At 41.1% G+C, this 26146-nt stretch overlaps 1 protein-coding gene across 9 annotated transcripts in view; it reads left to right on the forward strand.

The window, feature by feature from the left end:
• Positions 1 to 26146, forward strand: part of Slob (Slowpoke binding protein) — a 399771-nt gene that overhangs the window by 347271 nt on the left and 26354 nt on the right. For 4 of the 9 annotated variants that reach the window (XM_071676159.1, XM_071676157.1, XM_071676149.1 and 1 more), the window contains 10 exons: positions 5676 to 5848; positions 6897 to 7039; positions 8662 to 8787; positions 9694 to 9875; positions 12835 to 12941; positions 14339 to 14430; positions 16273 to 16395; positions 17666 to 17683; positions 20960 to 21030; positions 21251 to 21328. In XM_071676159.1, coding sequence (XP_071532260.1) covers positions 5676 to 5848; positions 6897 to 7039; positions 8662 to 8787; positions 9694 to 9875; positions 12835 to 12941; positions 14339 to 14430; positions 16273 to 16395; positions 17666 to 17683; positions 20960 to 21030; positions 21251 to 21328 — 1113 coding nt within the window. Of the gene's footprint in view, positions 1 to 5675; positions 5849 to 6896; positions 7040 to 8661; positions 8788 to 9693; positions 9876 to 12834; positions 12942 to 14338; positions 14431 to 16272; positions 16396 to 17665; positions 17684 to 20953; positions 21031 to 21250; positions 21329 to 26146 lie in introns of all 9 variants that reach the window. The other 5 variants (XM_071676150.1, XM_071676151.1, XM_071676154.1 and 2 more) reach the window with 5 other exon arrangements.

A 26146-nucleotide genomic window follows, 5' to 3' on the forward strand; every position in this document is an offset into this window, starting at 1 on the left:
CGATCCTTGAGCACGACAGTACGGTCCTTGAGCGCCACAGTACGGTCCTTGAGCGCCACAGTACGATCCTTGAGCGCGACAGTACGATCCTTGAGCGCCACAGTACGGTCCTTGAGCGCCACAGTACGATCCTTGAGCGCCACAGTACGGTCCTTGAGCGCCACAGTACGGTCCTTGAGCGCCACAGTACGATCCTTGAGCGCGACAGTACGATCCTTGAGCGCCACAGTACGGTCCTTGAGCGCGACGATACGATCCTTGAGCGCCATGATACGATCCTTGAGCGCCACAGTACGGTCCTTGAGCGCCACAGTACGGTCCTTGAGCGCGACGATACGATCCTTGAGCACGACAGTACGGTCCTTGAGCGCCACAGTACGGTCCTTGAGCGCCACAGTACGATCCTTGAGCGCCACAGTACGATCCTTGAGCGCGACAGTACGATCCTTGAGCGCCACAGTACGGTCCTTGAGCGCGACGATACGATCCTTGAGCACGACAGTACGGTCCTTGAGCGCCACAGTACGGTCCTTGAGCGCGACGATACGATCCTTGAGCGCCACAGTACGATCCTTGAGCGCCATGATACGATCCTTGAGCGCCATGATACGATCCTTGAGCGCCACAGTACGATCCTTGAGCGCCACAGTACGATCCTTGAGCGCCACAGTACGGTCCTTGAGCGCCACAGTACGATCCTTGAGCGCCACAGTACGATCCTTGAGCGCCATGATACGATCCTTGAGCGCCACAGTACGATCCTTGAGCGCGACAGTACGATCCTTGAGCGCGATGATACGACCCATGAGCACGACAGTACGGTCCTTGAGCGCGACGATACGATCCTTGAGCGCCACAGTACGGTCCTTGAGCGCGACTGTACGGTCCTTGAGCGCCACAGTACGGTCCTTGAGCGCGACGATACGATCCTTGAGCGCCACAGTACGATCCTTGAGCGCCACAGTACGGTCCTTGAGCGCGACGATACGATCCTTGAGCGCCACAGTACGGTCCTTGAGCGCGACGATACGATCCTTGAGCACGACAGTACGGTCGTACCATTTTGCTGAAGGATTCGTACCTTCATGCTCAAGGGTCGTACCGTCGTGCTTAAGGAGTCAAGGCATTATGACCATACTTTTTGGAGTCGTGACCAGCCATTTGTCGCAGTGACCCCAATTGCTGGCTTCATGGTCTGAACCCATGACCCCTCTCCTTGGCGCCGTGCCATGAACAGTCTTATACCAGTTTCGGACCCTGATTCATCCTGCCATGGGCCCCACTCCTGACCACATTGTCCCCCTTCCCTCACTCCCCATGTTGTTATATTGGACCCTGGTAAACAAATTCCGGCTGTCTCGCCCAAGTAGAGGAAATTGATAGTTAATGATATTCTGATAATCTCGTTGACTTTACGTCAGTCTAATCTGTAGTCTACCGGAAACTTGAAGTGAATTAACCTTTTTTTTTATTGAATGTTCGTCTGTTTACGACAATTCCATTTTATATTATACTGCAAATGGCCATGTGATAAGTGTTTTTTCCACTGTGTGTAAGTGTAAAGGTATCTGTATGAAAAGTTATGGATATTTTGTTCGTAAGTTGCTTTGATGAATTAGTTTGTGAGGGGTAGGAAGTTGAATGATATTTTTCTTAGAAAGTTTCTTGGTCACAAGTCAGGACGGGAGAGGGAGGAAGGGGTGATGTGTATCACTGTCGTCGCGTCGTGCTTAAGGGTCGTCCTGTCGTTCTCAAGGGTCGTACCTTCATGCTTAGGGTTCGTACTGTTGCGTCAAGGATCGTACCCTCATGCTCAAGGGTTATTCCCCTCTTGTGTCAAGGATTGTACCCTCGTGGTCAAGGGTCATTCCCCTCGTGCTCGAAGGTCGTACGGTCGTGCTTAAGGGTCGTCCAGTCGTTCTGAAGGGTCGTACCTTCGTGCTCAGTAAGGTAAAGATCAGAGCGAGATTTGTAACATATCAACGTTGGATTGCATACAGTATTCCCCAGGAAATATAAGACGTCAGCAGTGAAGGTAACATACGGGCTAAGAAGATTAGAAACATATATGGCTGACCCTCACTGGCCAGCCTCTTCCTTCCCCTCCCTCACCCCATCTTTACCACCCACTTGAAGGAAGAAGAAGAAATAGAGGAAGAAGAAGAAGAAGAAGAAGACTGAGTCGACTGTTGTTCAGGGAAAGATCAGAGCCTAATTCCAGCTTTTGATCTCTCTCTCTCTCTCTCTCTCTCTCTCTCTCTCTCTCTCTCTCTCTCTCTCTCTCTCTCTCTCTCTCTCTCTCTCTCTCTCTCTCTCTCTCTCTCTGACCTACCCTCGTATTCACGTGACCAGGAGACGTACCCGTCACCGCGAGGATCCGCTCGTCCAAGTCCGTGTCGTTCAGTACGCCTTACTAGAACACCCCCATTTTTTTCTTACGGGACGTCGATCAGCCCCGTCCACGTATTTATCCCTCCCCGCGCGCCTTCCAGGAAGAAATATGGTGGACAACACGGGATTGTCTCTAAAAATATCCTTCTGGAATTGGCAGCTGACATTTTCGATTTTCGTAGGAGGGAGCAAGACAAGGAAATCCAGCAATATCCTATATCCATGGTAATTGGCCCCGATATTATTGGTACCGAATTCGGTTCTCCTCCTTCTCTTCCCTCTCCTCCTCCTCCTCCTCCTCCTCCTCCTCTTCCTCCTTCTTTTCAGTGGTTTGCGAAACTAGTTTCATCCCGAGGTAGACCACGAACGTGTTATGTATAGTTTAGCCTGAGGTATATATATACTCCTTTGTCGTGACGTCGATCGAAGGAAACATGCTTTATGTTATGTGTGTCGACGTAAACACCTGAGTCAAATTGAGAACACTTGCAGTCCGAGAACACTTGTAGTATTGATAAAGATCATCTGTATCCCTGGTCGAGAACACTTGTCCTATTAGAGAACTCAATTAGTCATAGTAGAAAACTTTTGCAGTACACTTGTAACGTTCGTGGAAATATTTTCGATTTCTCATATCCCCCCTCCCCTAACCCGGACGATTTCTTTGCTCATTATATATATATATATATATATATATATATATATATATATATATATATATATATATATATGAAAGAGAAAAAAAATCGAAATAATATGATCTTGTGCGAACATAGAAGTGAGGCTGTGATGTTTTATGTCTCTCATAAACCCAAAGGTTTTGAGAACATTTTTATGGTTTATGGTAACATTTTCAGTCCGCTTTATGGGAACATTTGGGTATGTATGTTACGGAGAGAAGAGAGAGAGAGAGAGAGAGAGAGAGAGAGAGAGAGAGAGAGAGAGAGAGAGAGAGAGAGAGAGAGAAGTTAGGAAATACATATTGTACATTGTATTGTAAGTGTGTTGTGAGTGTGTGTGTGGGACAGTTCAGCACTTACTCACGACACGAAGCATATTGGCATGTACGTCCTCATACTTATGGGATACCTCACTCTTGAAGAGAACGCTCTCCACATATTATACCACACGAGAGCACGAAGGTACACTCACACGAGGTCGGTCACACACTAGCTATGCCTTTGTGACGAAGGAATTGCCTGGGAGACGTGTAGTCTGCTGCCTTACGTGTTATATATTCGGTGACCAGTCACGCGCGTACACACACACACACACACACACACACACACACACAGCGCGAGCCAATGCCACCACCAGGCAGTTTTGGCAGTGTTGCTGGCCCTGCCAACACCCCAGGCTCCTCGCAGCTAATTCTCAGAGTTCTGTCCCTGTAATTTTTGTCTTCCCTGGTGATACTGTCGTTGTGAGAGAAGAAGAAATTTATGTAAATGACTGTTGTTTGGGCGGGATGTCTCGCTTTATTTTGTATTTGTATTTCATTTTTTTCGTTATGAATTTTTTTTTTCGTTCTGTGTGGTAAAACGTTCGAGGGAGTTATGGTACTTAACACAATGTGGGATAGCATAAGATACTCTCTCTCTCTCTCTCTCTCTCTCTCTCTCTCTCTCTCTCTCTCTCTCTCTCTCTCTCTCTCTCTCTCCTTAAACCAGAAGCCACCCTGCAACATGTAAATGAAAAAGTCGACAGATCTCGACACCCCATCCGACCCCCATCCCCTCTTCAACATAAAGTTACAGTGTGAGAGTTATCTCTAAAACTCTGGGAGATAGAGTAGGTCCTGGAACAGCCTCGTAGATTCAGCTTTTACACTTTTCGTTTTTTCCCCACTGAAGACTGTTGTCTGACTCTAGACCTCCATTCATTTAAGAGTAGAAGACCTTTTATTTTTACTTATTTTGGTATAGATCCTTCATGGAAACTATACCCTGAATTCATGTTTGAATTGTTGAAGGTTCGCTTCACAGTTGAAATGTACTTCGGACGATTCTTCACTTCAGTTCGAATCCTGCATGACCGCCCGGTGACGTGTAACCTGACACACATGTAACTTTAATTCGATCCCAAATGACATCCTTGACATCACGTACTTACCATAGGGGGGGGAAGGCAATCGTTATGGGGTGGGTGAGGCTGGTGTGCGGGATCGTACCGTCCAGTGGGGTTATGAGGGTGACCACCGAGACATTAAGAGGGGCAGCAGCTGGTTCCTCAGCAGTGATCGCGATGGACCACGAAGACCTGCCTGACGCAGACGACGCCACCGCTGCCAGAGAGAAGCTTGTTGGGCCAAGGGCAGACCTCCCTACCGTTTACCCCCGAGAAAAGGCCAGGTGTCTCTCTCTAGGTGTCGTACTGGTATCAAACTTGAGGCGAGCAAGATACGTTCTTAAAGTTGTCGACCTTCCCCTCAGGTGTCCCAGAAGTGGACATAGGTTTGTGTAAAGGAAATTCAGATGACTTGGTGGTGTACGAGGATTACGTGGGTGGGGGGAAACAGACGTAGTATACTACATTCTTTATCTGTAGTGATGATGTTTGAGGTGCGATACTAAATCGAATGACACTTACACAGGATTGTTCCATCTATCATGAACCAATGCGTAGATTCTCACTTATTCGAATACGTTCATATAATTGTATCACATTTTTTTTCGATTATAAGATGACCAATTTCAGTGAGTGTCTTATGAAACACGCTGTGTAGCTTAGGTCCCTAGGGGGGAATACTAATTGTAAGTCTATGGATGAAATCTTCCACGTTTTAGTAACATTATTGCTTTAAGAATATACGTATATACCAATCTAAACACACACACACACACACACATTCCTGTACAGATTCTAGGGATATTTCTAACACTTATGAACCATTTATTGCCTTGATCTCCTCCATCTTCTGAACGCTTCCTCTTAGTGTGATTTTGCAACACATGATCTTTTCCCCAGACAGATTTCCTGTTCAGAACTTCAGTGTTCCTTGATCTGCCTCACGAACCTTGATGATATCTAAGTCATGAAGTTCTCCCCTCTCATACTTGACCACCCCCTCTGACCCAGCTCTTTGATATTCCTCGCCCCAGTTCTCTTTACAGAGTTCTTCAGTCAGTATTCCACAACCGAACATTTTCAATCTTACAAAAGCCCTTTAGTTCATGTGACCGCCTCAGACAGAGCTGTTTATTATTCCTTGACGGATCACCTCCCAGATTGAGCTCCTCACTCTTCCTCAACCACTCTAACTCACCCTTCGATCTGACCGGCAGGCATGGCGGGCGGTATTCGTACTCTGCCTTGGAGGACGAGGGCGCCGGGGAGCGACTGGAGATGGAAAGAAAGGTCGCTAGGGGCGCCAGCAGGGACACCTCGGCCCTGGCAGCTCGAAGCTACCTCCGCGGACACCAGCGTTACTCCCTACTAGAACACCTCAGAGATATAGGTACGTAAACCCCATCGTTCTCACTGGCCTTACGTCTCCTCAAATGGCGTGGACTAGTGCCCTAACTCCCCTCAGGGAGAATGAGCCATCTCGTGTGTGTATAAAAGCCTGTAAACACTGATGTACAGACAGCCATATCTCCTCGAGTATGGAAGGACAAGGGTGTTGATGTTGTGAGGGACCAGAGGAGTTGTTAACTGGTCCCGGAATATGAGAGTGGGAAGGAGACGCTAATTGGGTTGATTTAAGGCATTGCCAGAAGGCCCGATGCACGAGAGAGATCTCTCGAGAAGACGTCTCGAGCCCGAAATTAGGTGTACGGTCACAGAGTGAGATGTGTGTGGCATTAAGATGAGGTTTCAAAGTCAGGATAGGGTTACTGAAACTCTCTCAATGCTCTTGGAAGCTACAATAAGGTATCCTGACCCAAGAGAAGTGTTTGAGTCTTTGAATAGAAGTGTAATAAAAATGATGCATGGGTTTAGGATGCAGACGAGATCTTCAGACGGAGAAGAGATATCTAAGTAATAAGGATGTGAGGTAAGGTCGTCGATGGGGCCCTAGTGAGGTATGTGAGTATGTGGGTAGATAGGTGATACAGGCGTAGGTGAGGTGTGTAGACCTAAGGAGGAGATGTAGCTGAGGTGTGTCTCGGCCGAAGGAGGATCCCCAGACCAATACAATTTGCTGTCGACCAGCGTGAGCGCGGGAGACGGAGATAAACGTGCTCTTGTGAAACGGTAGATGTGGTGAGCTCCAGCAAGACTTACCGGAAGGGCCAGGAGATAATGGGCGTTCTGATAACGTTACATAGAGAAATCACAAGAGAGACAGAATCAGATCGCGTTCCGGATGAACTGCAGGTACTAACAAACTGGTTTATTGATTCAAGACACATTCACAGTCTGTGACCCGCCAGTTATAGACTCACTGCAGTTGTAGACTTATCCTGTAGACGAATTACAGTTAGTGATAGGCTGACCGATTGCTTCAGGAACAGTACTAACGTGTGAACTGCCATGTTATAGTGTCCTGTTTTCATCCCCAGGCTCCAGGATCGACAAGAACTGGTTCATGATCCGCGACTCCTCGGTGAAGACCGACCGGCTGATGACCCTCCAACCCTTCGACGAGCAGTGCCCCTTCCCCGTCACCCAGGGCACTCGCGAGGCTCTCATAGAGCTCTTCCAGGTCAGACAACTGTATGTTAGTGACTCTAATGTCCAGGTCAGTCCACTAGCTCCTAGTTACTCTAATGTCCAGGTCAGGCCACTAGCTCCTAGTTACTCTAATGTCCAGGTCAGGCCACTAGCTCCTAGTTACTCTGATGTCTAGGTCAGGCCACTAGCTCCTAGTTACTCTGATGTCCAGGTCAGGCCACTAGCTCCTAGTTACTCTGATGTCTAGGTCAGGCCACTAGCTCCTAGTTACTCTGATGTCCAGGTCAGGCCACTAGCTCCTAGTTACTCTGATGCCCAGGCCAGGCCATTAGCTCCTAGTTACTCTGAACTCCAGGTCAGGCCTCTAGCTCCTAGTTACTCTAATGCCCAGGTCAGGCCATTAGCTCCTAGTTACTCTGAACTCCAGGTCAGGCCACTAACTCCTAGTTACTCTGATGTCCAGGTCAGGTCAGTTCTTGCTTACGTGTTGAGTCTTACCCATAACAAAATGATCCTTAATCCATGAGCCTTTACATCAGCTTTCCACACTACCTGTCACCTGTTCATTCTACAGATGGCGACTCCTCCTCCCTATGACAATTCTCATCCTTGCCAAATCACTCTGAATCACTCTCCTCGACCAATCGATTACTCTTCCGAGTTATTCATATATACCGCTTCTTGGTTCCCTTTTATTCCCCTCTCCACTGTATAATGATCGCAGTAGCTGAACTGTGTACTGTAATTCTTACTTCTGTAGACCCCGGTGCCTTCAGCCTTGTGATCTTGATCGTGCCATTGCCCCTTACCAGGTAAACCACTGTGTTTGTGGAGCATTTTCCACGTCCTTTGCTTTGTTTTTACATCGTCCTCGAACTCTTTATTTGGTGACTCAGTCTCATTAGACTTTCCTTGGTGAGTCTTGAATCGTTTGGTACGGTGCCTGGTGCTTTTGTTACCTTCTGGTGACATACGCTTTTTACCCAAAGGTGAGTGACTTACATTCACATTTGACCGGCGACAGATGATGCTCTCTCTCTCTCTCTCTCTCTCTCTCTCTCTCTCTCTCTCTCTCTCTCTCTCTCTCTCTCTCTCTCTCTCTCTCTCTCTCACCTGTCATCCATGCCTCATCATCCACACCCCATCATCTACGCCACATCACTCGCACACGGCCATGACCCTCATCCATCACGTAAAATCCTCAACGGATTATTTTTCTTTTCCTTCGAGTTTTCTTCATAAGCCAGCGTCGTGTTTGTTTCTCATTACGTTTATATTTTTAAGACTAGAATGTACATTAAAAGGGAAAAAAAAAAAAAAGAGTAAACTGGGAATTATTTGGTATAAAAATCTCACACTTTGTTCTTAAAACTTGACTTAATCGCAGCCATGATATGAGCACTTTATATATACTTATGATATTTCCACCAGAGAAAGATCAGTGTGTAAGTTAACTCCCCATCGTGCGTTTTCCTTACACCTTCTCGACCCTTTCTCCTGTTGGTACCCTATAGTTACGATATCTCCTCCACTATTCTCCCTGACAGTTGCACTTTCTCCTTTCTCTGGTTCTATATCGGTGACCTAAGTTGTTTCTCTGGCTTGAACCCGTCCAGTGTTACTGTGTGAGATGATGTTCTCTACCCCACGCAGGCGCTGCACCACCCCTACATCTACCCCGTGCTGGACGTGGACTTCGCCAACATCTCTTCCCACACCTACGTCGTCACTGTCATCCCCCATAACAACAAGGGCACGCTCAAGGACCTCATCTACAGGGTAAGTACTTCAGAATAGGTGACTGTGGTCCTCAAGGTAGGTGGCTTGAGGAGGAAGAGGAGGAGGGGGTGTTGGAGAAGGGAGAGGAGTTTCTAGAGGAGGAGGAGGAGGAGTAGAAAAAAGAGTTGTTGGAGGAGATGCATGGGGAGGAGGCAGGATGAGAGCCTTATGAAAGTAGGATGAAGGAGGGAAAGGTTGGAGAGGCTTGTTTAGGAAGGATGAGTGATTGTGGGAGAGTGAAGAGAATGTTGGAGTTGCTGGTAAGTGTCAAGTCCAAGTCATCCATCCCAGATGCACTTCCCGGGCCCCTCCTCCCTAGTGTACTGTACATCTACTTCTCACTCCAAGACCCTTGCATTTACATCCCTTACCAACCCCCTCCATGAACAGATTAAAACATCATGATGGCATCACACACGCCTGATGCTGACCTGCCCCAAACAATATATGATATTACTATTGTTATGAGATACCAGGACCCCATCTCCAGAGGCTCCTGCAGCTTCAAGTCTGTGCTAGACTCAGTAGCAGGGACGGGAAGGACTCCCTTAGAATGAGAAACTCTTCGACGACATTGTGTTGCTTTTCGTCAGTTGACGATGATGATCTGCCGAAGGTGACCTTTTCAGTTTTGGTGTAACCACATCCAAGCGGAATCTAGAAATCCCTGTGTATCATTATTATCATGGTCATGAAACCTCCAGGGGTTACAGCAGCTACAGCGCCGCGCCACCATTAATGTATATAACCTTTTTTGCCCTAATGTGTTTGCGTTACAATCATGCATCCATACGAGGTTCTCGTACCCGGTACGATGTTGTGTTACACCCATCCACAACACCTGATGAGTCGCTTGTTTCATTACTACATTACGAGACCTTGGTGACGGTTGCGTCTGTATTGCAGAGCCACTGGCAAGACGACTGGGGTGAAAAGTACCAGCAGAGGTCGACAGGTCTGCCTGTCACCCAGGTCCAGAGGCTAGGGCGCCAGGTGCTGGAGGCTCTGCTCTTCTTGCAGGACCGGGGCTTCCCTCCCTGCGGACACCTTCACTCAGGCAATGTCGTCCTTCAGAATGGGGTTGCCAGGTAGGTCCTCTTGCTCTCGATATGTAAACAGGTCTGCCAGGCGATCCTTCGCTGTTTAAGTACCCTGTTTTGCCACCGTGAACTTCACCATCTCCACGACTATGCCTGCTTACTTCTAGCTGTCATTCTTTCCCCAGGTGAGGTTTAAGTCTTTGTTGAGATGATGCAAACCCCAAAGTAGGTTTGGCTGATTTTTCCCCACACACAGGTAGGCCTAATTACTACTGGTTTCACCACAGCATCAATAGCTGCTCACCATGGACCCTACTTCGCCAGCCCCCTTGGTTAGGTCTTCTCTCGGCAGTATTAGACATACAACGCTTGCTTCTCATGTAGGTCTTCTCTCTGTTAACTTACAACACCATCCTCCCAAGCTAGGGTCCTCTCACTATTAACTTACTACATCCTTCCTCTAGGTAGATTTGTTCTTTGTTAACTTAACCGTCAGCCAAACCCCCCGTCCCCAGTTATGTCTCTGCTGTTAACCTAAAAAGCAATCTCGAGCTAGTTGCTTGCTATTAACATTGCCATATCAGCCAGAAAGCAGGTGTAGTCATGTTCAACCAAAAGCCATCTCCCATGTAAACCCACAAAGAGTCAACATCTTGGCCAAGTACTTTAAGTAAGTGTTGGCATCATGCTTCTCTCAGGTAAGCCTGGCCTCCACCCATTTCTTGGCCAGAATGGAATCAAAAGCCTTCTTTCTGTCTTACTAGATTTCATTGCACCACTTCACTTCAACCCCACCGTTTCATTTATTGTGATGTTCCTTCTTGTTTCTGTTCTACAGGTAATATTTCGGCCTCTTCTCTTGTGAGTTGTTTGTGTATTACCATACATTTTGATCATCTTCAAAGTTGTGTTTGTCATTCAGTATTATTTTAAGAGAAAGAGAGTACCTACCTACATATCTACGGTTACCTATGACAAGATATAACTATAATGGCGGGGCTAGCGCGAACCACTTGCTGCAGCACGTTCTTCCTTGATGAATAAGAGAGAGAGAGAGAGAGAGAGAGAGAGAGAGAGAGAGAGAGAGAGAGAGAGAGAGAGAGAGAGAGAGAGAGAGAGAGAGATAGAGAACTTAAGACGTGCCGCCCAGGAAGATGAATCTAGGTCAACAGTGTCAGGTTTTGGTTGCATAAGTAACAAGGAAGAAGAGGAAGTTCGAGGGTTGGTGGTGGTCCTTGCGGGCCCCAGTGAATAGGGGAACTCCTATGTTCTGACGAGGGAAAAGGAACTTGAAGGAACACAGCCTTTTCCTGTGGCACATGGGGGAGCAGAGGGTAACAGCGTATACCATCACAGCTCTTGGAAAGAGAAACTGTCGCTCTACACAAGGAGCCCGCCATGGGGGGTTGGGGGTTCCTGCAGAGGGATACCGGGCCCACAACATCACTTGAAGTGACAGTGATAAAAGTTGAAGAGATGATTGTGAGAGCAAAATACAAAGCTGAGGGAGACAGAAAACTAAATTAAGATGCAAGGGACAGATTGCAGATAAAACATAAGATTATGAATTACACGATCAAGACGGGAAGGAAGGACGTGTATTTATGTGAACATTGAAGAGTTCAAGAGAGTCTGCATGCCATGATTTGGTTCGTTGAGTTGAGAAGTAAGGAACTTGATTGCAGTTTAGTGTTTAAAGGCCTGTGTTTAGTATTGTAGGAAACAGGAAAATGCAAAGGAAACGTTTATGATGGGAAAAGATAAACCAGGGAAGGGAATACTTCTTCAAGTGTATATCCCAAGAGCTGAGTGAGTAACATTGAGGCAATGTATTTGAAAGAAAGACACACGAGGAAGTGAAGAAAAGTAATATCAAAGGAAAGAGAGCACAGCAGAAGAAACTGACAAACCCCAGTTGATCTGGGAATTAAGAGGTACGTAGTAAATCTTAAAGAAAGATAGAGAGGAGAAAGCGCCAGTGGGAGCAAATGTGGGAGGGAAAGAGGGAGGGGAAAGGGTGGGATTAACAAAATCATAACAACTGGGATGTTGAGAGGAGCTCGGAGAGGCAATCAGCAATTTGAGATGATCTAGATGTGGTAAGGATTAATTTTTTCTCTCTTCAGGAGACCAAGTGTTTTAAAGAGACGGGCATGGTTTATAGGCATTGCCTGGGATGCCATTACTGAAGAGGGTCTGTGTGAACACTGCAGGACGCTGTGGTGTGGTACAAGGTCCAGAACATAAGTAGTTGTTCTTTCTGTCTTTACACGTTTTGATAATACCATAAGGCTGCTTATTTATAATGTTTAATGGTTGGGGACACTGGTAATAGTCCACCTGTTGTGAGTGTTTCTGGAGTAGAGAGAATGAGATACATATCGAAAAACTTGAAAAATTGAAAAAAAAGTCAGCTTGATGAAAATCCTACCTGCCCTGACCTGCTTCACTTACAAGCCTCTTCCCCTGTGGATGAAATAGCAGACCCTCAGATTCCTTCTGAGCAGACACTCATCCTAAACCCAATGTACAGGAACAAAAGATGGAGTCGCAGTTTCCTTTAGCAAAGAAGTAAGACTGATAAAGTGTGACTTCTTTTGGTTGTGGCATCTGATATTAATAAGTCAACTTCAGCACAGCTCATCTTGTCAGAGTGATCTTGATATGATGTATCAGATAGATTTTTTTAGTGGTTACTGAATATGTCATTTACCACTTCACAATGGTACCCTTCAACATGTTTTGACCTCTTAGCAAACTGGTATTACCCTTGAGCACAATGGCATGATCCCTGAGTGCAGTGGATTGTTCGTATTATCTTGCTCAAGGGCCAAAGCATCTTGCTAACAAGGCAGTTTACAATTGATTCATGACAGTTCTACTGTTGAGACATTAGCCACACAGAGCTTGGAGTAAGAGAGATACACAGAGACAAACACACAAGAAATAGGAAAAAGAGAGAGGAGTGTAGTGCAGAATTTGGTAATGAAGTCTTTTGATACTGCAGGTTGTCTGGGGTGGAAAATACACTGCTGGGACTCACCTCCAGGATCTACCCCATCATCAAGCGTCGTCTAAGGGACAACAGGGATGCCATCGACTCTGTCTGCTTCGGTATGTTCACTGCCACTTCTCTTAGATTGTGGTAGGCAATCTAGTGCTGTGGATGGGTTCACTGATGTTAGGTTAGGGTTACAATTACTCTGGTAGGCTCACCTGTCCTTTGGTGGGCTCGCTAGTGCTGTGGTTAGGTTCGCTATTCCTGTGCTTGATTCATTAGTGATGTAGGCTCACTAGTGCTCTGGGAAGGTCACCAGTACTGTGGTAGGCTCACAAGTGTTGTAGTAGGTTCACCAATTATGTAGTAAGCTCTCTAGTGCTGTGGTAGGCTCAACTATGCTTTGGTAGATTTACTAGAGCTGTGACGGATTTACTAGTCACTTGTGCTGTGGTAGGTTCACTGGTACTGAGGTAGATTCTTTAGGTTGATTAGCACTTTGATAGGCTCACTAGTGCTATGGTAGGTGCATTAGTGTTCTGGTAGGTACACGAGTGCCTTGGTATGTTAATTACTACTGTGATAGGTTCATTAGTGCAACTGGAGTTTTACTAGTGTTGTAAGTTTCCTATAGGTGTGGTGAGCTCACTGGTGCTATGATAAGCTCACTAGTGGTGTGATAAGTTCACTGTTACTGTAGTAGTTTTGCTAGTGCTGTGGTATGCTCTCTGGGAATTCAGTAACCTCTTGAGCTCCACAGTATGATTCCTGAGCTAGTTGGGTCAGAGGTCACAGTGTCGTATCCAAGGGTCGTACTGTCATGATCAAATGGTTAGCTACGCTGTAGAAAACTCACTTTGGTTGTAGTAGGCACACTAGGGTTGTTATATTACCATTTGGGTTGTGAGAAGTTTACCAGGAATGTTTAGTTTTACTAGGACTATGGTAGATTTGCTGTTGTAGATTCACAGTGCTTATCGTAGGTTCATTAGGTGTGTGGTAGATTTAAAGTGCTTTTGAGGGTTGTAGTAGGTGTACGAAGTCCTGATTGATTTGCTATATTTATAGTAGGTTTACTTGTACTGTGGGAAATTTTAGCACTTACAGTACTTTTACCAGGGCACTGATAGATCTACAGTGCTTGTAATAGGTTAACTAGGGCTTTAGTTGTCGATTGGGTTGTGCTTGGCCCATTATGGTAAAATTAATCATTATGTATTTTGTTATTCATTTACTTTGTGTATTTAAGTGTAATCCTTACAAATTATACCATGAAATCTGGAATATGTGAATTTTTGAGTGAAGGAAGAGTGTGATGGATAGCATAACTGAAGTAGTGTAGAGATTGTATTTCATGAACATTACCATATGTTAATGTGGCACTGTTGCTGTTGACCATAAGTAAACATATGTAGTTTAAGTTTATGTTCTTTGTTGGACAGATTTTAAAATAAAACTTATATGAGACATAGTTCCTTTATTAGGATGAGATGTAAGTGCCTTCTATCCCCAGGACATGTCCTGTTTGAGATGTGTGCAGGCTATGAGCTCTCTTCTGCACATCCAACAGCAAAGCACTTGGAGGACATTGCCACTTACCCACAGGTCAGTAGTCATTAACCCTGTTGCTAACCATACCCTCAAATGTAGTCCAGGCATCGTTGTTGTTAACCCTTGATACACCCAAGTCAGTTGTCTAACCTTTGTCATTCACAGGTTGATATATTAGCGCCAAGTGATGCTTTGTTTTAATGTTTTTTCTTCCTCTAGGTTACCGTTTGTTGACCTCTGTTTTCTTTGAGTTCATTGTTAATCCAGATGACCCTAGGTCAGTAGTCAACCTCAGTCAGTCCTAGGGCAGTTGTCCCAATATCTTAAACATTCTTTATCGTCAAACCCCGTATTGAATTTATATATGCTGTCTGCATCAACTATGTCCCCAAGTTGTCTTATTCCATTCTTGGCAATTACTTGCTGATGCCACTCTAATTCTAATCTCATATTTTTATTTCATGAAGCTGTTGCACTTGCCACAGGATACATGGAATTTATTATTTAGATTAATTCATTAATTGCTTTTAAATTTTATCCCTAGGGATAGGGGAGAAAGAATACTTCCCACGTATTCCCTGCATGTTGTAGAAGATGACTAAAAGGGAAGGGAGTGGGGAGCTGGAAATCCTCCCCTCTCATTTTTGATTTTGCAAAAGAAGGAACAGAGAAGGGGGCCAAGTGAGGATATTCCTTAAAAGGCTCAGTCTTCTGTTCTTAACGCTACCTCGCTAACGCAGGAAATGGTGAATGGTTTAAAAAAAAAAAAAAATCTGGTAGAATGCTTGCAACTGATTAGTGACTAGAATCTAAACAGGAATGGTAATGTATTCTGAACGTATGAACATAAGGAAAGGAAGGCAAGTTATTGGTAGATTGATCAGTCTTTTGTTATGATATCATGTCAGGTTACTGCTTATAATATGGGCATTTCCCACCCTAACCATTTGACAGGAAGGGCTGGTAATCATTTATTATCAGCATTCTCCTTGGAATGGACCATCCTATGCCTTGCACTTTAGAATTATTGAACAACGAAATTGATATGTTTAATTCTGTTTGGGTGTGTTCCTTAGAGATACTAATATAGAGGATATGGTTAAAATTACTTTAGCTTTACATATGAAAATGTGAGTGTATCATTTAGTTTTTTATATTTCTTACAGAGAAATATTCTGCAAATGCTGCTTACAGATGATTAAACAAGTCAAACTTTAATTTTGTTGTTTCTGAGACTGTACAGACAAAATTTTATAATTATCTTAATTGACTTTAGATGCCATTAACTCAAAGAAGATGAGATGTTTAGTTTTTAGTCAAGAAATTCCCATTTACATCTTTTCGTACATATTCGCTATTTCCTGCATTAGCGAGATAGAGTTAAGAACAGATGACTGAGCCTTAAGAAGAAAAATTCATTCAAATTATTTTCCAGGACAGTATCAATTGAATTTTGTGGGAGGACATATGAGATTCAGCTTTTCAGATTTTTTTCTTCTGAGATGAACTGTTTACCAGTGAGAAATATGCTTCTTGATGAGGATTCAAATATGTTGCTTAGGTTTATGGTTTATGTTTGATAATGTCTGTTTTGTGCAGTATTACAGCTACATTATTATTATCCCCAAATTGTCATTATATTAGCATGACTCTTTATCACAGTCTTAAAGTATCTCTGTATTCATATGTAGATTTTGTTGTCTTTTTGTTACTCAATGGAAGATATCTGTGAAAATGCTATTTGAATGGCAGGACTGATCTGAAAAGTTTTGCTCTGTATCTGTCATGAAAAGCATAACCAGTCACATGATGGGGAACATTCATTATAAGTCATCAAAACCATTGGCAACTCGGCACTCAGTGTTACTGCCCATCTTATGAGCCAATTATCTACAGGTGGTGCAGGTTTTGGAATACATCTTTGGGAATGGTGACCAATACCCAAGTGTCGAGGAGATTCTATGTCTTGACTTCTTCAGGAACCTGGACCTGAGGGAGATGCGGGCAGCCCCTTTGCCAGTGAGTTCTTGCCTCCAACGATCCAAAAAACTTTTACTCTTTTGCATGTTATATATAAATATCTGAGATCCATTTAGACTTGATAATGAACCCAGATAACTCACTTTGTTGTTTGTCTTCCCAGTACATTTCTTTTTTCCATTTGTGGATTTTATTGTATAATGATTACATGTAGTTTGATGTGAATTAGCAGTCTCCCAAATAAATTATTTTTCCAGTTAACGTCATATTTTTCCATAGATGTGCATGTGTTGTATCAGTCCCTGTTCTAGCCTTTTGGCTCGACTCTTTGAAGAGTAAGGAGTTATTGTGTAGTTGCTCTGTCATCACTATAATCATCACACTTGATTCAAATTTAATGGCAAGCATTGTTTGTTGTTCAAAGAGTCGGGCTGCTTTGTCCTTTGACAGTATTTGTTTAATGTCATAACCTCTTGTATCATACAACATTGATAACTTCGTTAAATTTTAGCCATATCCAAATTATCAAAATATTCCAGGACATTCTGTTTTACCAGATTCTCCTAATTGTCAAAAACAGCTTGCACAACATTTGACACTTTGATTACGTGAGTGCGTCACATAAAAGCAGTGAAATTAGAAATTATAGTTCAGTTTTTCAGTGCTATAGATAAAACCCAAAATTTTTCAGATTGTATGTATTTATATTTTTCTCCATTTTCATGAAATGGTTTTCCACAATTGATGTTCTCAAAGCTGTTTTTTGATGGTAATCTAGGAATTTTCTTCAAACGCACCACCTAGGAGTATCTAGGTTACATCCTTGATACCATGTTTTACATATTGTATTCTCTTCGTTTTACTGTATAACAGATTTTTCATATTAATTATTCTATCACTTTCTTATTATCTTACAAATTTTTATATTCACTTTCAAGAGCAGTATATCCTTGCAGAATATATATGTAAGACACATAGTTATATAAACCTTCATTGGTGTGTTGATAGTGGTAAATATTTTTCTTATTAAGACTTTTTTAAACAAATTCCTATTCTTTATTTGCTGTATATTTTTTAAAATGCTCTGCTCATATTCCTTTCCTTTTTATTAATTCATATCCTCCTCCCTTGCCCACCAGTTTATTTTTCTTCTCTGCTGAGTAATGGTGTCCCACTTGTATGTATGTTGTTAGAACTTACATTCTCACTGTACCCAGCTCAACAGGCACTGGTATTCTTCACTTCCATCTCTGTTCATTTCTCTAGTCCTACAGTTTTGTAAAGTTATGCAATTTTATTTTCCTTAAAGCTCGCAGTGGCTGTCATGGTAAAGTCTATATCTAATTTATGTCAGTTTTCTATTCAGATTATCAAGTTGCATTTGTTCTTCAAGGCCAAAGTTTGCTTCATGACAAATACTTTTGATTATATATATTTTTGTGCAGATTTTTCTTAATTTCATATGAAGATTTCGGCCATATTTGCATTGGTTGCCATATTGTTAATTCTAATGCTACAGACCTTTACCTATCCTTCTTTATTTCTTCTCCATCCTCCTTTGAGTAACACTAAGGTGAGTGTCAAATTGTCTTTTATGTGTTTTATATTAATTAGTTTTTGTAGGTAACATGATGTATTATTTACCCTATGGTTTATAAGTTGCATTTGTAATCATTCTTGTATTTAGATTGTGATGTTTGGTTGATGTTTGTTATACACTAGATTTGCTACAGTCTCAAGCATTCTTGTACTAAGATCATGATTAATTGGATATACAGTAAAATGTCCCCATAAGTTGAATTTGAACTTGGGTAAACACTCATCTTAGATATACACCAATATAGAAGTACTCTCCTGCATTGTAATGTGCGTATGTGCCAGTCAATGTTTCTAAAAAAAAACAAAAAAACATAATTGCTTTGAAGATTTGCCTAGTTTATTTATCATTAATTTTTTAGTTCTTATGAGTAAGTTTGGTATTCTAACATGAATATATTGTGTGCAATATTTAAGATAGGCCAATCTAGTTCTTGCTAGTTGAGTCCTGTCTGTTTAGCATGATCATGAGTTATTCTTTTCGCACCACTTCTCAGTCCACTTTTCTGAGTATACTTCAAAATCAAGATAAGCCACAGAAACTTAGAATATGATTTTTTTGTGTGACTACTTATTTTACTTCTGTCTATAATTTTCTTTGATATATAAAGCTTACAGTAATGTAAAGTTAGTGATATTTATGAAATGCTCTCCTTCTGAGTTCTAGTTGTTTAAATTCATTCTTGTTTTGCCTGTTCCACATTGCAGATTATCATTTATTGAAGTTCATGTTACCAAACTTTGGTATACCAGTTATGATAGTTGTGACACTGCTATTTCTAGTTACACACAGCTCAAAATGAAAATGGACTAGAATCCTTTTTTCAGGTTTGCTTAATGAATTTACAGCCCACATTTCATTAGTCCTCATTACATTTCTCTTGTATTGTATATTTTGGAAGATGAGGGACATATTTTGTAGATAGTTGAATTTTTTCTTTTTATTTATCTTCAAGGCTTTCTTATTCACACAGTTTAATTGATGTCTTGATAGACAGACCCTTTGAATTCCATCATATCCTTCATAATAGACTTATTGATTCGTGAGTTTGTCATTTTTGGTAAATGTTTAAGAATTATCACTTTCACTGTGCACCATCTTGGTATTAGTCATCATTATCTCCTTTTCCTCCATTACATTACTGTGACTGCAAGATCAATTTGAAGTGCTGAAAGTCATTACAAATTGAGCAGTGGCTTTCATTTTGTCCTTTTTCTCAAACATATCACACACTGTTGAAAGTGCTAAGCCAAACACTTGGTTTGCACCTTACGTGAACATAAGTGCAACATTATTGTCTGATCAAACTTTATTATGGGTGAAAGAAATCATTTATCTTAGTATTTGTAAACTGAAAAGGAATATTCTTATCAGATGCTACCATAACAAAAGAATGGTTATGTATATTCTCAAAGAAAGATAAACATGAAATTTCTGGGTTTCACCTATTGAGTAGAAAGGTTCATTTATAGGACGAAACATAGATATCAATTTTAATCATTCAGATAAAAATATGTGGGTCACATTATAAGTAGTAAACTGTTTTCCATTAACCCTTACAGGTGATGCTCTTCATGTTATTGGATTACCATATCTTGCACTGATGGCACTTTTCTTTTGTCTTATCGATATTGCAGCACTGCTCTGTGGTTTGTCTTACATTATTAACCTTCACTGTCTCCATCAGACAATGCTTATATGTGTTTTATATTTCTCCTTACAGTAGGAAGAGCAGAGTGATTGTTTTATTTGGTATTTGGCCTTGGGAAGTTGTGGTTTGTAATCAGAGGGAAACAGGGAAGGCCTGTTACCTGTGCAGTAGTTCACCGTGTCATTAATGTAGGAAGTTTTAAGGGTTTCTTTTTCAAGGTGTTCAAATCTAGGTGGATTTCATTTGGAATCAACTTGCTCTAGACAAGTAAGAGAGGTTTTGTTGAAGGTCGTGATAGCATGTGAACTAGAAGAGCAGGGACTAACTAACTGCCCACCTCATCTTCAGTACTACACTTATGACTGTTTTGAATTAATGAGTAGAATGTCAGCAGAGGTGATGTCAACAGACATTGCCATTGGCCAGTGTATAAGGCATTGGCTTGAAATATTGGTCCTTGGTAGACCAAAGCCTGTCAATGAGTTAGTAATTTAATATGAGGGCTTGCCTTGACATTTGTCATCCAGCAGAACCTATTTTAATCAAGTTAAGGCTCAGAGTCCTACCTCACACCGCAACTCATAGAGAAGCCTCATTTCATCTAGTTCATTTCATTTATCTTCATTTGTCTTCAATCTAGTTGAGTTACACTCCTTTAGGATCTCTTCTTTAGCCTTTCTCTGTTTTTACCCCAATCTGATCAACTACAAGTTATTGTTTACTTATTCAGATTGTTGAACAGAATCATAATAGTATAGGGTGCTTTTGTTTTTTCATTTCCATTTTCATCTTCCTTTTATCCTTTTTCTTTCCCATTTGGTTTCCCATCTTGTTTATTGTTATGAATAAACCTTCTTGTGGATAACAATTCTGTTGATATAGATTCAGCCTTATAATCGAGTTACAATTCCTCTGCTTTATTTCATGACCTTCCCAAGCGGTGTTTCCGGACTCTGCCCACTTAAGGGTGCACTGCAAGTAGAAAGTCATGTTTTGCGAGGTTGTATCTTTGTTATTAGACAAAAAAGAGTACAATCTCATCAGAGAACCATTCCTTTCAAAAGAATCCATTATATCCCCGCTGCTGATTGTTGCACAGCTTTGAAGCTGCAGGATTCATGTAAAAGGGATTCTGGGATTAAATAATGATAACCTGTCTAGGAAGTCTCAGTCCAACTACATTGCTGTCACTCAAAATTCTCATAATAGTTCAGTCTCTGTTCATTTTTCAAACATTTCATCATGTTCATAAATCATACAAGATTTTCTTCACTTTCATTAGTTGTGTAGATAAATACTTACAAATAGATACATCACTGGATATGATTGCTTTATGTTTCTCTCCACAGTCACAGTTCCAGATCCGGTACTCCCCAATGATACGGAATATCCTCAAAGAAGTCCGTAGATTCCAGAAACAAAGGAGGTAAGGCAGAGTATTTCAAATGCCCAGACTGTTTATTTCATTTTTGTTTTGTTTTGTTGGGATTGTTTTTGTTTTGATTTAAGTAATTATTTCATATACAAATGATGTAGAACTTGAGAACATTTTTATCTCATATTTCCAAATGCACTCACCCAGATTTCATGTAATTAGACAAAATGGTATATGTATTCTCTGTGGCTGAGTGATGTTTTCCAATCAGCCTGCAGCGGCACACACGTTCGCTTAGTCGTGGGGACACGCTAGAAGGTGACGGTGGCTACTTCCGCCGTGATGCCAGGTAAACTGTGTACCACACTGGCTGTAATAGTCTTTCTGATGCCAGGTGTCTTTGTAGCCATTGTCACCTGTATTAATGTTGTCATCCAAGTACTGTAAAATAGCATACAGAAGACCAGAGGATGGGGAACTGAAAAGAAATGTAAATGGTATTTCATAAGTTGGATTTTTGTCCCCAGTCAAAAAAGCTGCTGAAAGATTAGCGTACTCAGAGTTACATCACTTTATACATGTTGTAGAAAAAATAATGAATTCTTACTCTCTTCTGTACCTTTCTTCTTCACGCAGCATCCTGCTGTACAGAAGAAAGATACTGTACGTATAGATCCATACACTCCAAAGTCGTTACATAATTTCCAAAGATTCTTCCATCAAAACATGCCATACTTACACATACTCCAACACTTTATTCAGCCACCTTCCTTTCATTCTTTCCCTGTACTTTTCCATTGTCCCACAATTCAGTCTTTTTCTGTGCAGCTGTTCTCAAATGAATCTTTACCACCTCCATCATCTTTCCTTTACTTTATCAGCTACTCATTTTTATATGTTCATTGGATTTATTCATTCCTCACCTTGTCCACTATCCCAGTTTCATGTGCAGACAGCATACATATATTTAAGATGTATGGTAGTAAAACTTTTCAGGAGATAGAGCCCCACAAGTGTAAATCTCCTTCCCTGCACAGTACAAATAAGTAATTATAGATAGTTAATTACTAAAAAGAATTGTTGCAACTGCATTCATTCTCCTGGATATTTTAATGTTACAAGCAAAATTCTCCTACATCACATTGTGTTAGTGCACAAGTCTTGCTACCATACTCCTCAATGCCAAGTTATTTGCTTTTTCTTTCCATAGTGCTCATATGATTTATTTTCCATTTGACACTGTCATGTATTTCAATAATCATTCCCATATTACTTTTAAAAGTGCTACCTAGATATTCTCATTATTTGTAACCTCACACTCTGTCCATGCAGTCATATTTCAAACCCTTATCCCTGTGCTTAAACACCATCACCATGATATTATTCACATTCTTGTTTAATTTTCTTATTTTACTCGAACATTCACAAATTCCCTTGCCATTGCAGCTCCAATTTCCATATGCTTACATCGGTATATTTCACTTGTAGTCTTTTTGTAAAATTTTTGTTCTGTTCACTACTTTAAGTGCAGCCCCACTTAGTGCCCTGTAAATATACATATGATATGATATTGATAGTAAAATGCACCTGGTCCAGTTTTAAGTATAAATTATCCATTTAGTCCAGCGTTATTTTGGTACTTATTCTCCTTATTTAATTTCAACAACTATCCTCCCTCAGCTTACACTTTACCATGTTCAATGAGCTTCCCTTCTAAGCTGTTATAGTAAAACTTTTGTGGGTTGAAAAATGATGCAGTCTTATTTTTCATACTCTCAAGCAATTTCCAGCATTTTCTTTATCACGTTCTTACTTATGGAACAGTATCTATTCATGAATCCCTTGTGTCATTCTCTGCCATGCACCTTTGTTCTGCAATTAGCTAGCTAATAGTACCATGTTCATTTCATTTATTCCTTTCACTTTTTCCTATATACAGTGTTCATTCATTTAGTCCTTTTCACACCTTTTGGCTGGCACTGTTACTGCATCTATTCAGTTCTTGACACATTACCATTCATCTGACTGATACTATTGCTACATCTGTTCAGTCCTTTGGAACATTACTTTCTGATTTTCAAGCACATCTCATAACAGCTCATGGGTACCATTTATCCTTTTGTTCAAAATCTTTTCTGGTATTTTGTCCATGCCATGCATTCATACTATATAATCTTGTATCTGTCCCATCTTTGTCTTATTCATTGCTAGTATTGATGCCCATTTGATAGGTATTTGGTAAATCCTATGAAAATCTCTAGCAAGTCCTAAATTTCACTTGTGTGTAATGTTGCATTGATTATGATATTGTGTGTTTTTCCAGACTTGATATGTATATTTGAGCAAGTGTTCCCATACATTCAATTCTGATGTCCATAGGAGTGGTAATGATAATTTAGATGGATAATGCACACCCCAAAATATGCAGTTACCTTGCTCATTTGCAAGTTCAAGCTGTAATACCTTCAATGCATGGTATCTAGTTTGGTGAGAGTCTGCCTCACTCTTTCACCTTTGTTTTGTGCTTGTTGTTACACCAGGTTATTGGAAAACTCGTGGGCACTTCAAAACTTAAAAGAAAGTTTCTTGTCAGATTTTTTTGCTGAAAAGAACATTCCATCCCTCATGCCTTAAATTTTTGTGGGAGTTACCAGGAAAAGACAATATTCCATGGAGAAGTAGCATCCACTTTGACTTTTACACAACACTGTAATTTGCTCACATTTTCACATTGTTCACACCCTCACTTTGACTTTAATCACTTTTTCCAAACTGTATTTTCCCCAGAATATTATCCAGCCCAAGTGCAAAGACAGTTAATGAGTAAAAATTTCACTTTACTCCGTCTGAATAATGTTATCATGTTCTTGTATGGTCCTTATACGTATTAAGAATGAAGGTATTTGGAAAACATTAACGTCACCATGCTAGCAAAAGTAATTTCATCCTTCTTCTAGCGTCCCTGACAGATTTGTATCATAAGTAAAGGCTTACCAAAGTGTTTTGTACATGACTATTTGTATTATTGGTATGCATGCACACTGCACCTAATTGAATGAAACTCAGTTACTTGTACAAGGGACAATATTGTATATCAGTATATGTGGAGATATGGGAGAAAAAGTATAATGGCTGTAATCAGGATGAGTTTAAGTTTAAGGGGCTGTATAGCTTACACTTCTGGTGATGATTAAAGATGCTGATGTTAGTGAGAACACTGGAGTTATTTTTTGGGTAGGGTAGCCATGAATCCTTGGTGATGAGTGTAGCTGTTGATGGTACTGAATGCAGACTGCACCAGTATACAGAAATATAAAAACTTGAATTATAGTTCAGAGTTTGGGCCCCATCAGTGAAAAACTCCCTCTCCATATGGAACAATAAGGTCATTACACATGTAGTAGTTTAGGGACACCTGATTTAGGTGTGTAGAAATGACAAGTGGAATCATATTACATCCTCCATGTTAACCCTGTTATATTGCTTTTCCTGTTCTTATTTCATTAAAGTAAATGGTTAATGCTTAATATTAAACCCAGATAAGGAGTACTGTTTCAGTAAAAGAAAACGAAAAGAAAATCAAGGAAAAAAGATGAATTGATATTTTAGAAATGGAATATTTTGGTTCTGCTTGTACTGAAACTCAGAAATGAAGGCAAGCATAAACAAACTTAAGGTGTAGAATGAAGTAAGACCAAGACAAATAATCAACACAATGATCAGTTTATCATCGTGTCTAAAAGTCAAAACAAATGTGGAGAGTAAGAAAGTTGTATCTTCAACTGTAAACAGATTAGTATACATTTTAGAAGTCATAAGTAGGAAAGGAAAATTATTAAGTTTGTAACTAAACTGAGGAAACTTGGATAATTGGAAAAACCAGTGACTGTAATTAGAAGCTGTAGCAATAGTAACAGAAGATAGATGGTTTGTGGTGAAGGAGATTCAGATGCAGCATAGCACTGATGGGAGAAGAAATTAAGAAGAAAAAACAAAAGCATTGTGGTCTCAGAGGATTTGGAAATATGGTCATAGAAGTTAGAAATAAAGTGAATATGAAATTTATACTAGGCTGGCATAGTTAATTGTAAATCAGCATGCTTTCTTGTGAGGAAAATGACAAAAGACAGTAAAATGCAGGCATTGGATGATATTAGTCTTAGAAAAGTAAGATTATATGGATCATACAAATGCTATCAAGACAGTGCAGTTGCTTTGATTTTTTTCATCCATTGAAATAGTGTATATGCCATTTACATCAAATTTGATTTGATCTCATAATTTGTTGCTTGGATGCCAACAAGCACAATACTACAATTTTGTATGCAGTTCCTGTCATCACTTAGCACCTTGCAGGATTTTCTATCAGTAGAACTAGTAACATACAAATTACTCAGGAAAGTGGATACAAGCACTGTACTTTTTCGGTCTTCAGCTTCTTGGAAGTCACAGAGCCAAGGGTCGTTTCTGCTGACATTATCCATCGGCAGAAACTACCGAGCTTGGCCTGATTTTGAAGATCTAGAGGTATTGCCAGATGAAGAATGTTTCTGGTCCCCAAAAGATCTTCAGATACCTTATATACATCAGCAGAAAGACAAATTGGTGCTCCACAGGCTCTTGGGGTTAGGTAACTACTGAAACTCCTAGGTAGCCAATCATAGAACTCTGGATTGTGTTGCTTGAATTTTTTTGATGAATTTTTTTAGTGTCTAGAATACTGTAGTTAGGTTTTATAAGGTGCCTACAGTTATATCTTTTAGAAGAGAGATTGATATTCTGTTTTTATAGGTATTTGTACATTATGTTAGGTAGTTTTCATTTCAGATAGCAGTCATATCTTATCAGGAACTTAATTACTAAGTTGTCATGAGATACGTCCGTAGTTGTCATTTTCACTTGCATTTTTGTACTATCATGCAATGGGCATGCAGTAGCAGCAAATGGGTTATTCTTGGAACACACTCTTGCCTCAGTACATTCATTGCACCTGCTACTAAGTGATGTGCAGCACTCAAAAGTTGCTGAATATGCTTATGCACAGCCACCGAAAAGGGCTGATACACCCATAGTCTCACATAGGCCAACTGTGCTAGCAATGGCACCCATAGAACTCAACCACATCTGACCTGTGATAGTGATGGTACAATGGGATGTCATTGACAAA

This window comes from Panulirus ornatus, chromosome 22, assembly GCF_036320965.1.
Source record: "Panulirus ornatus isolate Po-2019 chromosome 22, ASM3632096v1, whole genome shotgun sequence".
Lineage (NCBI taxonomy): Eukaryota > Metazoa > Arthropoda > Malacostraca > Decapoda > Palinuridae > Panulirus > Panulirus ornatus.